Source organism: Salarias fasciatus, chromosome 5 (genome assembly GCF_902148845.1).
Source record: "Salarias fasciatus chromosome 5, fSalaFa1.1, whole genome shotgun sequence".
NCBI classification, from domain to species: Eukaryota; Metazoa; Chordata; class Actinopteri; order Blenniiformes; family Blenniidae; genus Salarias; species Salarias fasciatus.
Window position 1 is genome coordinate 1505492 of NC_043749.1, and position 16872 is coordinate 1522363.

Genomic DNA, 16872 nt, shown 5'->3' on the forward strand with positions numbered 1-16872 from the left:
AGTCAGTGCAGAGCCTGGAGCTCAGGTGTGATGTGCTCCACCCTCTTTGTGTTGTGAGGACTCTGGTTGCAGCATTCTGGATGAGCTGTAGCTGCCTGACAGAGTTTTAACTGAGACCTGTAAACACAGCATTACAATAATCCAGTCTACTGAAAATAAAAGCATGAACAAGCTTTTCTGAATCTTGTTTGGTCAGAAATCCTTTAATTCTTCTGATATTTTTTTCAGATGATAAAGAGATGATTTTTATTGTCTTAATGTTCTTCCTGAATTTCATTTCTGAATCAATGGTGAAGCTCAGATTTCTGCCTTGATTTAATGTCTTCACTGACATGGAGTCAAGATGAGCATTGACCTTTGACCTTTCCTCTTTATCGCTGAAAACAATGACCCTGCTTTTCTTCTGGTGAAGTTATTAAAGGTCCTGACACCTGCATGTCATGGTTCTTGTCTTGTCTCGTGTGTTTTGGTGGTAATCTGACTCTGTCTCTTGTTCCAGGCTCCTCTGCTCGTCCTCATGTCTGAATGCTGCTCTCTGTCCTGATAACAACAATAATAACAATAACAAAAATAATAATGATGATAATTATAATAGTAATAATAATAATGCATTTTTTTTCACAGCGCCTTTCAAAACACTCAAGGACACTTTACAATAAATTAAATACCACAACAGACAACATAACCCAGAGAATTAAAAAGAGAGAGTGAAATTATGGATGATGGGCAAATTGAAACAGATGAGTTTTGAGTCTGGATTTGAAATGAGGAAGAGAATCAATGCTGCGGATGTCTGGTGTAGAGAATTCCAGAGTTGGGGGTCAGAGAGGAGGAAGACCAGAGGGAACATGAGGGGGCGGCAGCGTGTATGAGATCAGATAGATAGGTGGAGGGCGAGGTTGTGGATGGTTTTAAATGTAAACTAAATTATCTTGAAAATGATCTGGAATTTGACAGGGAGCCAATGGAGCTGCTGGAGGATGGGGGCCATGTGGTGAGAGGAAGGGGTTTTGGTGATGATGGCAGCTGCTGAGTTCTGGACCAATTGGAGCTTATGGAGGGATTTGTGGGGGACACCAAAGAGGAGTGAGCTGCAGTAGTCGATGTGGGAGGTGACGAGGCTGTGAACCAGGATGGCAGTGGTGTGAGGGGTGATGGAAGCTGTTACACTGAATCAGATGACTCTGCTGTGGTGTTTTCTCAGTTCTCACATGAAAATAAATATGATGAGAATTGCATTAGAAAGAACATAAAATACTTTCAGCGGTTTGAAAAAAAAATTCAGTTGCACATAGTGATTTATAAAATTTCATTGGAAAACAGATCAAATCAGCTAATCCCACTTCAGTTTAAATCTTAAAAAAGACGAATCAATCTCTTTCTCCATCACTGTCTGATGAAAAAACCTTCAAGATTTTTTTGATGTAAATTGTGATCTGATTGATCTAGATAACTGTGTGTGTGTCTGTATGTGTGTGTGTGTGTGTGTGTGTGTGTGTGTGTGTGTGTGTGTTCAGTGAAGTGCATCAGTGAGCAGCAGTCAGTTCAGTTTCTGTTCAGTCTGACTGAGGGAGGTTTTTGTACGACGGTTTTTCACTGTGTGAACACATATTGACTGTTGATAACATGAAAACTCTGACAGTAATAAACTGCAGCATCTTCAGCTTGAACTCCACTGATGGTCAGAGTGAAGTCAGAGTTTGATCCACTGCCTGTAAAACGACCTGGAGTCCCTGAATCTCGAGTGCTGGTGCTGTAAATGAGCCTTTTAGGAGGTTGTCCATCTTTCTGTTGGTACCAGGCTAAATAGTTGCTGTAGACATTCTGACTGGTCCTACATGTGATGGTGACGGTTTGTCCCACAGCAGAGCTGACTGCTGCAGACTGAGTCACTGTGACCTGGCCTCTGGACTCTGAGGAGACAGACAGAAAGAGAAAGCAGCCTCATGGTTTTGTGGGCTTCATTTCAGAGGGACGGATGTTCATAGAGGAGAGGAGTTGGATTCTCTGGACTTTACCTGTGAAGCAGCAGCAGAGGAGAGTCCAGATGAGGACGCAGATCACACTCATGTCTGTGATGAGGAGGATTTCTCTGTCTTCTGTTGTCCTGAAGGACAGCTGTCAGTCATCCAGTCTTCAACTGTCAGGACTATAAACTCTCCCAGAGCACTGGAGCATGGTGCTGCTGATGCAAAGTGGCTCTCTATGGAAATGCTCTGACTGACTCCAACAGGGACTTGGATCACTTTAATCAATGACTGTCACACTACAAGGTTATCTTAAATGAAACCTCTACTTTCATCATGTTGACTTGCATTAAAGAAGACAATGTGTTGCTTCTCAGATGTTTTACTTGAAACTAGAACCATTCTACTTTGGACAATCATTATTTCACTGGACTTTTGGAGAAAGTGTGATAAATGAACGAGGACCCTTCTCTTCATTATTTCAAGTTTGAAGTCTGAAGTATAAAGTTTTCTCCTTTTCCCTCTTGCAGTGAAACCTGTCTGTTCCATGGTTCACCAGTGATGTCTATCTGTTGTCTTGGTTACAGTGTTCAGAGACGGAAGTGAAACGTTTCAAAGCAGTTTCATTCAATCTTAGACCAAACTGGAGGAAGTGGAAGCTTCTTCAGCTGCAGGCTGCAGGAGGGAGTTTGACTTCCTCAATAAAAGAGGAGGAGGACTTCCTGTCAGACTGGACTCTCACCTGGAGGATATATTTCAGTCTTTCAACCCTGTCTCCACAAAACTACATTCAGAGACGACGAAACAGCATCTTTGAATTAGTTGCTCAGTATAACAAATTTTATTCCTTATGACGTTTGTCAGGAACAGATTTTCATTGTGTTGTGGATCAGAATTACCCTGTTATTTTTTTTAAAGACATCTTCTCATAAAAATTGGTGATCTTTTGTGGGGGGTGCAGGTGGGAACAGATTGTCATTGGTATGGTCTTTGCCCTCTGCCTGAGTGGATGTGGTCAGCTCTTGGGTTCTTAGGCCCTGGGCCCACTGTTCTGCCTGCCCTTGGTGCCCGGTGGGGTCGGCCCCTGCCAGTCCTGGCTCTCTGGGGCCCGGGGCTGTCGGGGTTTCCAGCTGAGGACTTCCTCAGTCCCCTTCTGGACCGGTGCATGGATGTCTTCCATGGGGCTGGCTGGGATTTGAGCTCTGGGATTGCTGCCGATTGTCTGGACCCTGAGGGCCTTTCTGGCCTGCTTCTGATCTTCTCAGAGGTCAGAGGTCATATTTGCATGATCACGTTCATCTTTAATCACTCTGCACTCCTCATATTCTGCATGTGAACTCAGTCACTGTGTTGGGAAGGACAGCTGTCACTCGGTTTTCTCTGCTTTATTATCTCTTGGGCGGCAACAAAAGTAGCAGCAGTAGTGGAGTTTGGAGATGCAATCCACTTCCTAAATCTATCTTTAGGTTTCTCTAATTTCTCCAAAAGTAACGTGTGTCGCAAATCTTCGTTGACCGAAATGTTGAAGTTAAATGTTTTTTAGACACATTTTGACAGTATTGGAAAATGTTCAGGATGTTTGCCCTCCTACAGAAACCATTTTAAAACAAAAATATATATATATTCCCCCACCATCTTTTTCCGATTTCATACATCTTTGAAAAAACACCGGAGAGCCACAAGGAGGGCGCTAAAGAGCCACATGGGGCTCTGGAGCTGACCCCCCCCCCCGACAGCCAGTCTCTGAGTCTGTCGGCTGTCATCCCATCCACCCTGCACTCAGCCCCAACAGTTCCCTCAGGGGGTGATGAGTCTGCTGGAGGTCGGGCTCATGTCATCCCTTCAGTCTGAGCCCAGTCCGGCCCCGTGGGCAAAGGCCCGGCCACCAGGTGTTCACATGCAGGCCCCAACCATTGATTGTATATAAAAGACAAATGAAACTTATGTAACGTCCCCCATTGCGTTCTGAAATCCCGTGTTGAGGATTTGAGCAGGACGTCTCCATACTGACAGCATGTGAAACCACATGTAAATGTGATTGGTCCTGCCTGTCATGTGACCACATCACATGGACAGAGGAGGCACTGTGATAGGGTGATTTATGCAAAACTTTAACTCAGAAAATAAAATCAATAGATGATTTATATGAAAGTCTGGTGAAGCCAACGCGGTTGTGGAAACTAGTGAACGAGACCAAAACATGTTCTGAAACCGGGTGCTTTATATGTCTATTTTCACTCTGAAAATCAGCATTTTGATTGGGTTCCAATGAGACTCGGGCTCTTTTTGAAACCAACATCATCGCTCCCTGCTGGAATTTCACCGGTATAACAGCTTTTCTGCTCTTCCACATCATCTTCACTTTGTACCAGTGGAGGCCTGGATTCAGGGTGGGGCCCCAGCTGCTCCATACCGAGCGACGTCATGATCCTTGTTTTAATTTTTCTCATTGGGGTTTTTGATCTGCTCTTAGTCTGGCCCGTCATCAGGACCTGTTTGCTCTGGGAGACTCTACCAGGGGCATCAAGCCCCCCGACAAGATAGCTCCTGGGATCACGCAGGCACTCAAACTCTCCCATCACTTTAAGGTAGCTTTTCAGGGGGAGGCAGATGAACGTAATCAGGGATAAAATTCATTCCGAGCAACGTATCAAAATTTGAATATATTCACAGTAAATTTTGGTTTTCACATTAGCTGCTGTGCAAATTATGTAGATTGTGAAATGTGAATGAAACAAAACAGTGTCAGAGCTGCTACAAAAAACTTTAATTAACTTTTATTAAAACTCAACACATTTGAACAATACAGGTTACACCAGCAGAACCTTCAGTCTTTTAATGTGCGACCTGTGAAATGCAAATATTTCACATCGATGAAGAGGACGTCACACAATGCAGTTTAGTTTTCTCTGAACAGAGTTTTGTGGAGTCGGGGTTGTAATCTTTACTGCATGGTATTCTTGATGTGGAGCTTTAAACAACATGGAACAATCAATCAATCAATCAATCAATCAATCAAACTTTATTTATGAAGCACTTTTCATCTTAATGAAAAACTACACAGAGTGCTTTGCAGCATTTAAAACCAAAATCAGGATATGATAAATAAAAACACAGCCACACCTTCACCACACACACACACACACACACACACACAACCCACACACCCACACACACACACACACACACACAACCCACACACCCACACACACACACACACACACACACACACACACACACACGCACACACAGTCTTGTATTTCTATCCTTGTGGGGACCGTCCATTGACTAACATTCATGTCTAGCCCCTAACCCTGACCCTTACCCTAACCCTAACCCACACCACAGCAAAGCCGAACCCTAAAGAAATGTTTTTGCACTTTTACTTTTTTCAGTAACAACAACATGGTCAAGAAAACACTGTTTCTCCCAGTTAGGACCGGAAAAAGGTCCCCACAAGGCACGTTGTTCCACGTTTTGCTATCCTTGTGGGACATTTGGCCCCGACAAGGATAGAAATACAAGAACACACACACACACACACACACACACACACACACACACACACACACTTTTGTCTTTCTATCCTCATGGGGACCTTCCATTGACCCCCAATCATGTCTAACTCCAAACTCTGACCCTTACCCTAACCCACACCAAACAATGCGTAGCCCAAAAGAAATGTTTCTGCACTTTTACTTTTTTCAGTGACAACAACATTTTTATTATTAGAGATTATTACTGTGTGTTTATTGGCATTGACAAACTTGTTGCAGTCAAAACAATGTTAAATCTCTCTAAGTGAAACTTTGTATTCATTCAGATTCTTTTCTCATGTTTCATCTTCATGATGTGGTAAAAGTGAGTTTTAAGGAGCTTCTTGAAGGAAGGTTCTTGTTCTATCTGCCTGATCTTCACAGCAGGTTTTACGAAAGTGGAAAAACTTTTTCGAGATCACAACTGGATACTCAATTAATCAATTTAGAGATGGACTGGAACTTGAGGAAACATGACATCTGATGTTGTAAAGATGGAGAAACAAGTTTAAGTCAAAGATGACAGTGAGGTTTCTGACTGATAGTTTGATGTTTGTGTCAGGGAGGACAGAGGCTTTGTCTGTGGGGGTGGTGGGATTTGAGGGACCAAACAGGAGGATTTCAGATTTGGATTTATTGAATGGGAGAACATTTTGGGCCATCCAGCTTAATGGCAGGGGAAACTTGATCCAAAAATGCTTTGAAAAAGGAACAATCACTTTCAACACATGCTGGTGTGTACACTGTGTGGGCATCAGATTGTGTGTTCAGTGAAGTGTATCAGTGAGCAGCAGTCAGTTCAGTTTCTGTTCAGTCTGACTGAGGGAGGTTTTTGTACGACGGTTTTTCACTGTGTGAACACCTCTTGACTGTTGATCTCATGATAACTCTGACAGTAATAAACTGCAGCATCTTCAGCTTGAACTCCACTGATGGTCAGAGTGAAGTCAGAGTTTGATCCACTGCCTGTAAAACGACCTGGAGTCCCTGAATCTCGAGTGCTGGTGTAGTATATGAGCCTTTTAGGAGGTTGTCCATCTTTCTGTTGGTACCAGGCTAAATAGTTGCTGTAGACATTCTGACTTGTCCTACATGTGATGGTGACGGTTTGTCCCACAGCAGAACTGACTGCTGCAGACTGAGTCACTGTGACCTGGCCTCTGGACTCTGAGGAGACACAGACAGAAAGAGAAAGCAGCCTCATGGTTTTGTGGGCTTCATTTCAGAGGGACGGATGTTCATAGAGGAGAGGAGTTGGATTCTCTGGACTTTACCTGTGAAGCAGCAGCAGAGGAGAGTCCAGATGAGGACGCAGATCACACTCATGTTTGTGATGAGGAGGATTTCTCTGTCTTCTGTTGTCCTGAAGGACAGCTGTCAGTCATCCAGTCTTCAACTGTCAGGACTATAAACTCTCCCAGAGCACTGGAGCATGGTGCTGCTGATGCAAAGTGGCTCTCTATGGAAATGCTCTGACTGACTCCAGCAGGGACTTGGATCACTTTAATCAATCATTTTCACTCTGGACTCAAACTTTTGCAGGAATTTTCAGGAGATTGGTTTTCGATTTTGATAAATATGATATTAAAATCATGATGTGTGTTTCTAATGTTGTTATATTTATATTGAAATACATTCCAATAAAATAATTTTACAAAATGGAAAATATTTTTTGAAAAATTCTCTCTAAATATGGAATTGCACATAGTCAGTTGAAGAATTGGTCTGTTGAGTTTGAATCAGGAAGTAAAAGTAGTGGTGTAGAGTTTGTTTGTTTCACAGTCAGAGAGTGGTGTCTCTCTACAGTCAGAGGTTTTTGTACAGTGGCTCAATGAGTTTGTATCACTGTGGTACACGTTCGGTGGAGGAACCAGACTGGATGTTGGAAGTAAGTTGATTCTACTTTTAATACTGACAGATAAATATTTGAAATTTTGACATTAAACCTTGTTTTGAATTATTTGACATGAGAATGATATGTTCATGTTTTTTCATTATAATTATGTTTGTGTTCTTGTTTTTCTATTTATTATTGATATTTATTTGCAACTGTGGTACTTCTTCTTTGGGCTGCTGTAACAGTGAAATTTCCCCATGGTGGGATCAATAAAGTCTTATCTTATCTTATCTTATCTTATCTTATCTTATCTTATTATTTTACTGATCAAATTTGAATCTTCCCTGATTTCATGTGCTATAGCTCAGATCTGTTCTGCTTTAATTTTATCACCAGGAAAACATGTTATTTTGAAATTTGAACTGGATTAAATGACATCAAGATGATCTGTCACAAAAATATATATTGTGACTCTTCAAATGTGCTCAGTCAGAGACTGATGGCTGTGTAACACACTGTTTTAACTCTACCAGTCTCATGTTGAATGTGTTTTTAGACTGACCTGTGTATTTATTGACAGTTTTGGTGCACTGGTCTGTCTTTGAACTGAGTTTTAGTTTACATGTTCACTGTTTGAAATGTGTTTGTGTTTTTATGTGTGCAGGCTTTATTCTTCTAGTTTTATTGAGAGTCTCTTCATCAAAGCTGGATTTATTTTTAGTGCTATTTAATGTCTCTACATTCTGTTTCTGTTATTCATTTTCTATTCATGTTATTTCACATTTATATACAACTTGTGATGATAAAAAATTGGTCAAAACCATATATGATCTTATCAACTTTTTTTAAATGTTGCTCTAAACATTGAAAAACATGTATTTTGATGTGAAGTGCACGTTGTTAAAGTTTCCTTCCAGTGTAGTTTGAGGTGTTTCAGGTCAAACTGTTGGATGATTCTCTCTGTGCTGATGTGCATGAGAGGCTTCTTCAAGGGAAGTGAAACAATGTGTGAGTGAGTGACTGCTGGAGCAGAAAAAGCATCTGGCAGCAACTTGTTGAAGGACAAAATGATGTGTGTCCCACTGAAGCTGTCCAGGTGTGTGCTGTTTGATTGACAGCTGGCTGCTCCCTGTCCTCTCATCTGATTGGTGTCTCCTAGGTGACAGGCCCCCCACCCTGACGGTGCTGCCCCCCTCCAGAGAGGAGCTGCAGCAGGGGAAGGCCACGCTCATGTGCCTGGCCAACAAGGGCTTCCCCTCAGGCTGGAGTCTGAGCTGGAAGGTGGAGGACAGCAGCAGCAGCAGCAGCTGGGAGGAGAGCAGGAGCCCCGGGGTGCTGCAGAAGGACGGCCTCTACAGCTGGAGCAGCACCCTGAGGCTCCCTGCAGACCAGTGGAGGAAGGTGGGCTCTGTGACCTGTGAGGCCACCCAGGGCTCCCAGACTCCCCTCAGAGAGACACTGAGGAGAGACCAGTGTTCCCAGTCCTGACCGGACTCACTGGGACTCTCACACTGCTTTGACTCTCACACTCATCTCACCTCTGTCATTCACTCTCTTTCACTTTTTTCTATCATCAAACCAAACTCTCTTCATCAATATTCATCTTCTTTCATCATGATTTTCTTCCAGCTTTGACAAAATAAACACTCTTTTCATGTCAACTCTTTGGTCTTGGATGAGTTTTTTCCAGCAATCAAATCATCATAACACCTTGTTTGGAGCAGAAATGTCACTTGATAGATATTCTCAGTGTTCCACCTCTTGTTGCTGAATTACTTTCATATCAAACAGCAGAGATTCAGAAGTTATTCACCCCTTTTGCAGAGCCCGTTTTTACGGTTTGATCCACTAAAAGAGTTGGTTCTTCCACCTGCTCACCTGTTTTCCTGCTAAAATAGATGAAACAGCAACACATGGAGGCTTCCTCACCTGAGACTGTGTCACCAATCAAACAAAGCTACAAAGTCATGTGACTTGAAAACAAACTCCCCACAGAAGAAAAAACAACAACAGTTACTGAATGATTCTTTTTGTAGTGATGAGGATAAAATTCCTGCTGCAGCTTCACATTTAGTTCATCATGTTCTCCACTGATTTATATTTAGTGATAGAAGTACTATTATTATTATTATTTTTTTTTTTTTGAGTTTTCTCGAAGATCCGTCCGTTAACCTTCTGGCCTGCTTCCTCCTGTTGAGGCTTCCTGGAGTCGATTCCAGCTGACTGTGAACTTTGAAAGCCAACATGTCCTCCAACTCAAACAACCACAGTGGTCTTTAATTCATGCCTTAAATTAGACCAGGAGGTACGCTTTGAAATCATGCGCCCCTTAGTGGCCATGTAAATAATGTCACAGACACCACAGACTTTGCCTCGTAAACCAGACCCGCCCACTCCTCATCCGTTCGGATTTTGGAGATGAAGTCAGTCTGGGTAGGAGCCCATAGAAGGGGATTTCATGCTGTCTTGAAATGGCCGAGCCAATCAGCATTGCTGCTTTTTGTTTTCACTTTTTTTTGGCGAATTCCGGTGGCTAAAGCGGAAGTGACGCTATCGCTGCGTGTATCGGAGAAGACGGTTTTTAACCATCGTCTGACAGCTGCAATCAGTAAAGTTATAGCCAAAATACAAAGAATTACAACAATCAAGCAAGAGCAAGAGTCTGCACTTGGTGAGTTTCTAACAGGAAAAGACGTTTTCGCGTCTTTGCATGTAAGGAAGCTAGAGCTCATGAGCTAATGCTAACCCTTAGAGAAGCTAACGCATTTTGATGACGTATTTGTTTTGAAGCGCTGATTGGCTGAAGTGCGCAGTCAGTCAAAGGAGTAACCAACACCCCCTGCAAGAAGTTTCAATGGGCTCCTATCCAGACTAAGTTTAACTCCAAATCCAAATGTGGATGAGGAGTGAGCGGGTCTGGTTTACGAGGCTACCACAGACTGAGGGAGTTTTTCTTTTCTTTTTTTTTCAGCGGAGCAATTTAATAGTTACATTTGACCACAAATACAATTCTCTGCATTGAACATTGACTTCAGTTTCATTTTCAAATGTAACAAAATCTCTGAAATAGTTTTTGAAACAGATAGTCCTAGGCTTTACTTCTTATTGTCTCATGCAAGCTGTTGCCAAAGCTGTCCGTCCCTGGGAGAGGGATCCCTCCATACTGTGGTTCTCCCCAAGATTTCTTCTTTTCCCCCTGGGTTTTTGGAGTTTTTTCTTGCCGGATGTGAGGGTCGAAGGCGGTGGTTGCTTCGTTCTGTCTCGTTACTGTAAATATTGACATATTACCATTATGCTTATTCACTGTTTTTACTTTTACCGACAAATGTAACATCTTGAAGCCCTCTGAGGCAACTGTTGTTGTGATACTGGGCTATACAAAAATAAATTGATTGATTGATTGATTGAGATAAAAGGAAGAACCACAATGAAAAGTATAGAATGGAAAAAATCTCTGTGTTGAAATTTACACAACGCTTCTCTAGTTTCCACTTAGTTTCCACTCAGTTTATGGATGTGATCTGCAGTTTTTTTAGTTTCTATGTGCATTCCTACAACTCTCTCTGCAGAAGTATCACCCCACTGGTTGCTATGCTGGTTGCTAAGGACTCTGACCTCCAACCCTGAACGAAGTAGGTGTGTGTCACGAACTGGATTTTTTTTCTTTAGGTACGTAGTTCTGCTTTTTAACTAATATTATTTTTTCAACAAACACTCTTCTGTATATTCAATAACAGCTTGTCTTCTTATTTTCCAAATAATATTCAATTATTTGTTTCTGATTCAGTAGTCTATTCATACTGCTGGAACACACCGATTCCTCTTTTGTTGTAAATCAAGTAGTACATCAATCGGTGAACCGCCATCCCTCCAGCAGGAACCGGAAATGGCGTGTGGCGAAGACAAGAGCCAACAGCTCCCGGTCAAATGCGCTATATTTCCTCTCGCTGTCTCACAGCTGCTTGCTGAAAAACGCCAGAGGCTGCCAGGCACCATCCACCCAGTGCTCACAGACCGCACCCACTGCATAATCCGAGGCGTCAGTGGTGAGCGCAACCGGTGCTGTCGGGGAGGGATACGCCAGCATGGCGGCGTTGGAGAGCGCGACCTTGGCCCTCTCAAATGCCAGGATTCTCTCGGGTGTCCAGTCCACGTCCTGCTTAGCCATTGCACCCCTCAGTGCCTCATACAGGGGGCGCATCAGGTGAGCCGCGTGTACGATAAAGCAGTTGCAGAAGTTCACCATGCCAAGGAACTCCTGCAGGGACTTGATGGTGCGAGGACGCGGAAAAACGGCGATCGCCTTAACTTTAGCCGGTAATGGAACCATGCGAGGAGATATGATGACTCAGGAACTCGACCTCTGAGAGTCCGAACCGGTATTTGGCTGGATTAATGATCAGTCCGTGCTCAGTAAGCCTCCCGAAGAGCTGTCGCAAGTGTAACAGGTGCTCCTCAGCCAAGGCGCTGGCCACCAGAATGTCATCCAGGTACACAAACAGGAACGGCAACCCCCGTAACACAGATTCCATCAGCCGCTGGAAAGTCTGCGCTGCACCTTTAAGTCCAAATGGCATCCGCAGGAACTCAAACAGCCCAAACGGAGAGATCACCGCAGTCTTTGCCACGTCCTGGGGGTGGACCGGGACCTGGTGGTAGCCTTTCACCAAATCCACCTTGGCAAAGATAACTTTCCCTGCCAGGTGGACCGAGAAATCCTGGATGTGTGGAACAGGGTACCGATCATGCTTGGTGATGTTATTCAGTCGCCAAAAATCACCACACGGCCTCCAGCTGCCATCTGATTTTGAGACCATGTGCAGGGGTGAGGCCCACGGGCTGTCCGAGCGCCGCACAATTCCCAGACGCTCCATAGTGGCAAACAGAGAAGGTGGGGACTGTGAGATCCGGGAACTCGGCCAGGAGCTGCTGGTACACATCCTCGGTGGGCAGACGATTAGTCAGAGACAGCAATCCACCCCTCCCCAAAGTGCATGAATAGGAGGAGAAGGAGAGTGCGTCCACCAAGCAGCGGTTTGTAATGTCCACTAATAATCCATGTGCACACAGGAAATCAGCCCCAAGGATCGGAACAGCTACATCAGCCATCACAAAGTCCCAGCCGAACTGTCGACCGTCAAAACACACAGTCACATACCTGGTGCCGAACGTGCGGATAGCAGTCCCGTTTGTGGTATCCAGCTCCAGCCCATGTTCACTGCTGGCTCTATCAGTGCTGGAAGCTGGTAGAATGCTCCGTTGTGCGCCCATGTCCACCAGAAAACGCCTCCCGGACACAGTGTCTTTAATAAACAGCAGCTTGTTGGTATCCTCAGCGGTCACAGCTGCCACCGAGCACTGAGGAAGCCGTTTCCCTGCACCGGGAATGTGCACGGCGGCGTGCAGCGCTTTGCCCGGGACCCAAAGCGCCGGTTAAAAAAACACAGCGCGCCGTCGGCCATCAGTTCTGTGGGCGTGCTGTCTCCCAAGCCTTGAAGGGACAGCAGCCGCTCTGCACGCTCCGTGTCCAACAACTGAAAGAGCTGGAGGAGCTGCGCCTTCAGCGTACCTGTCGGGAAACCCATGACACGGCGGGTGGTCGCTGAATCCAGAGCTGCCACCACATAGTAATACCATGTCTCGTCCGCCGTGATGCCTCTCAGCTGAAACTGCGCCTCGACGTACTGGAACCATGGCTCCGGATCCTTTTTTAAAAAGTCTGGCAGCTTGATCGCCGCGGCATAAACAGCGGTAGCCTCCTGCGCTGTTGCTTGACTCCACAGACATGTCCAGCATCAGGGTCACCAATGTGGCGGTCACACAAGGAGGAGACGAACGAGAGAGTTGAGCTGGGTGTTGTTTACTGGCAGCACATAGGTGACAGCAGCCATTCCAGGAAGCAACAACCTGACAGATCACTCCTGCCCTTTTAACCCCACCAACAGTGAACCACACCTCCTCAGGTGACTAAACCCCGCTCCTTCTAATGTGAGGAAACACCCTCTCCCAGCAGACACCACAATATCCTGAAAAAGTACATGCATTTCTGTAGCTTTAAATTTCTTATACATTTTTGATGACAATAAACGGATTCTATTTTAACTTAACTTTAAGGATGAAATGCACATATTACAGAGACAAATATTATGCAAGTCAATATATTTCAAACTTTTTTGATTTTGCTGATTAGGACTTACAGCTTCAGAAAACCTGAAATTCAAGAACTCAGTAAATTGCTTGAAATGAATGAAAAAAGGATTTCCGGCCTGTGAAAGTTAAATCTTGCATCTGCACTGAATCCTTTCCCAAACGATGCTTGCATTGTAGTGACTGCAGACTGCAAATACTCTGAAATGATCACCTTGCGAGCTTGTTTGAACTTCCTGAAAGGAGAGAAGTGAGACAGTGTGCCTGTCTGTACATCTCTGGCTAAAACTGTCAGTTCGCGCTCGAGCGCTAAAGGCCCGTCCATGCTTCACATGTCCGCGTGGGTGCGCGTTGCGCGTTGGTCCGCGTGACGTAAAAATCGTCATGAATTCCTGTCCGCTAGGGTCCGCGCGGACCGATCCGCGGACGTCCGCGCAGCAGCCAGAAATTGAGACCAAGTTGCGCATTGCGCGCAGGTCGCGGAAGTGTGCGCCTGCGCCAGAGCGCCATAGCAACCAAAACATGACGGTAAAAGTGAAAGCAGACGGAGCTCCAGCCTGATGGCTCCACTTAAAGACACCGAAAGAGTGAAAAATTCGTGAAAAGAGAGAGAGAGACTGTCTGGAGGGAGGAGGAGGTCTGCAGACAGAAGTGAAAAAGCAACTAATCGCTCCGGCGCCGCCCCGCGATTCAGAAACAGAAAAAAAAGGCTAAATAAACTTTAATACTTAAAGATAATGTACTGACAGTGTATGTGCTTAATTTTCTCTAAATAATCCGTAATAAAGGAGCAGATGAACAGTCTGTAGAGCCGGAAAAGCTTCTCGAGGCTGCGTGGATCACCGCGCCTGCATGAGACGCGCACAGCTGAGCTCAAAATATAGCATGGGAGAAAGCGCGTCCGCATCGGTGGTGCGCGGACCTTCCAAAGCGGACGCGGAAACGCGTACATGTGAAGCATGGACGAGCCTTAACGCCTCCTCCAACATGTGTAGTGCTGTGCCTCATCTCCCCTGAAGAGTTGTATTCAGCAAGTTCAGCTTCGCCGTCATGTCCACCATGAAGTGCAGCTTTTCCAGTCATTCTGGCTGTTCCAGCTCAGGAAAGGTGAGCCCTTTGCTGTTTGTCAAAGTTTTCACCTCTCCCAGACATGCAGCATAGCGTTTCAGCACCTCTCCTCTGGACAGCCACGGGACTCTTATGCAGCAGCAGATTGAAGTAAGTGCTCTCCACCTCATCCAGTAACGAGCAGAACTGAAGGTAATTTAAACCTTTTGTCATTATTTTATTGATAATCTGAATAACAACATGAATGACCTCTGAGCATTCTAGAGGAAAGTTTGCGCACACAGTGCCTCTTGGTGCAGGATGCAGTGAAACGTCAGCAGCTTTCTAACCAGTAACTTCTGCAGCAAGGCCACGAAGCCTCGTTGCGCTCCAGTCACACTTGGTGCACCACCAGTACCCAGCTGGTATTTTAGCGTTGAATCACTGTTGAATCAACGTCAGGTATCAATGTTGAATAACCGTTGAATTTTGTTTTGATTTTGCAAATCTGATCGTTGAAATCACGTTATTTCAACTTCATGTCTTCAACCATGAATCAATGTTGGTTTTAGTTCAACTGAGCAGTATAGCAGCAAAAGTGCAGAAAATTATAAATTAAATTAGCTACCAGGCTTGCAGTCTGAGGTTCAGACATATTCTTTCAGCCATTTATACATTTCATTACAGACGGGTGAAACAGAGGATTCGAACTCATGACTTACTGTTCAGCAAACACTTAGCCTTACCTATTGAGCTATTTGTTTATTAAATGCTTAATCTGTCAATGGGAGGCAGACCACTATTTTGCAGAAAACTACTTATTCTAAAATACAGTGCAATACACACGAAACAAAGTGGTGGTTTTAAAGATGTTTGTTTTGTGTTTCACCCAAGTTCACAATTCGATGGAATTACGTACTAAATTTAACCGCTGGAGTGGCTCTTTTATTAGACATAATTCTATCTTGACGAGACAATGAAAACAAACAGACTCAAAGAAAAAGAAATGCGAGGCGGGGGTTAACATTCACATAAACACTTTTTCAATGATAAATTTATCAACGTTGTATGGATGTTGAAACAACTTTGTTTTTCAACTGGCATATTTCAGCTAAAATTTTAGAAGTCATGATTTTAAAAATACTGACGATTACATATAAATCTAAAAAAATGTTGATATTTCAATGTTGAATCCACAGTGAGTTTACAACACAACTTCAACCATTTAGTGTCAACGTTGTTTTGACGTTTGACGTAGTGAGGCCTGTTTCCACACTATTACCTGGTAACTACTTACTCGTTACCCAGGAACTGCAAAAATACCTACCTCGAAATTACATCGTTATTAAAGTGGATTTGTACTGTAAAAGGAAGTGAGGTCTGTTTCCATGTTATTACATGGTAATTGCTTATTTGTTACCTAGTAAATAGAAAAATATTTACCTGGAAATTACATAGTTATTAATAGTGTGGAAACAGGCCTCACTTCCTTTTGCAGTAGTCTACAGTTCAACCGTAATTACCAGGTAAATGTTGTAGTTACTGGGAAGTTACCAGGTAAGTAGTAAAAAACACTTGACTACTAGGGAAATGCATAGCGAACACACCTAGCAGTACCAAGTAATACCTGGTAAAAAGTCTACATTTCCCAATGATTACATGGTAATTACTTAGCAATTACTTAGTAAGTACTTGGCAATTACCGACATAGTTGCTATATACATTGTAATTACCCAGTAATTAATACTTACTACCAGGTAGTTACTTGGTATTTGCCTGGAATTGGCTTGGTAATTACTCTAAAAGTACTAGGTAATTAGCAACATAGTTACCCTGTAATTACATGGTAATTTTACAGTAACTTCTCCTTATTACATGGTACTTACCTTGCAATTACCACGTTAATACATGGTAATTGCCGTACTGTAAAAGGAAGCGTTACCATGTTTCTTTATGGATATCCATAACTCAGTTTTGACTAGGTGGAATTCGTTGTAGATATCTTAAATTAAAGTAACGCCTAGTCAAAATAATGTTGTAGATATCTCAAATGGGAATTACGGATAGGCAAAACTTGATTGTGGATATCTAAAATTATGTTAGAGATATCTTTAATTTTGAAAGAGATATCTAAAACATGGAGATATCTGTAATTACAATTCTGCCTAGGCGAAATGTATTTAAAGATATCTTGAATGACAGTTTTGACTAGACGAAATGACGTTGCAGATATCCATAATGTCGTGCAATTACTCCTCCCACTTTCAGGCGGAAAGCGGTGAAATGCTGATTTGAACCGAATGTGTAGTTGCACTCCACTGCACATTTAATTTGAATT

The 16872-nt window shown here is 43.6% G+C and overlaps 1 gene segment (V, D, J or C); it reads left to right on the forward strand.

Moving 5' to 3' along the window:
- Nucleotides 1-989: 989 nt before the first annotated feature.
- Nucleotides 990-8901, forward strand: LOC115387947 (Ig kappa-b4 chain C region-like). The segment is given in 4 exon segments: nt 990-994; nt 4441-4555; nt 7268-7391; nt 8500-8901. Coding segments are annotated over 4 exon segments (573 nt in total).
- Nucleotides 8902-16872: the final 7971 nt, after the last annotated feature.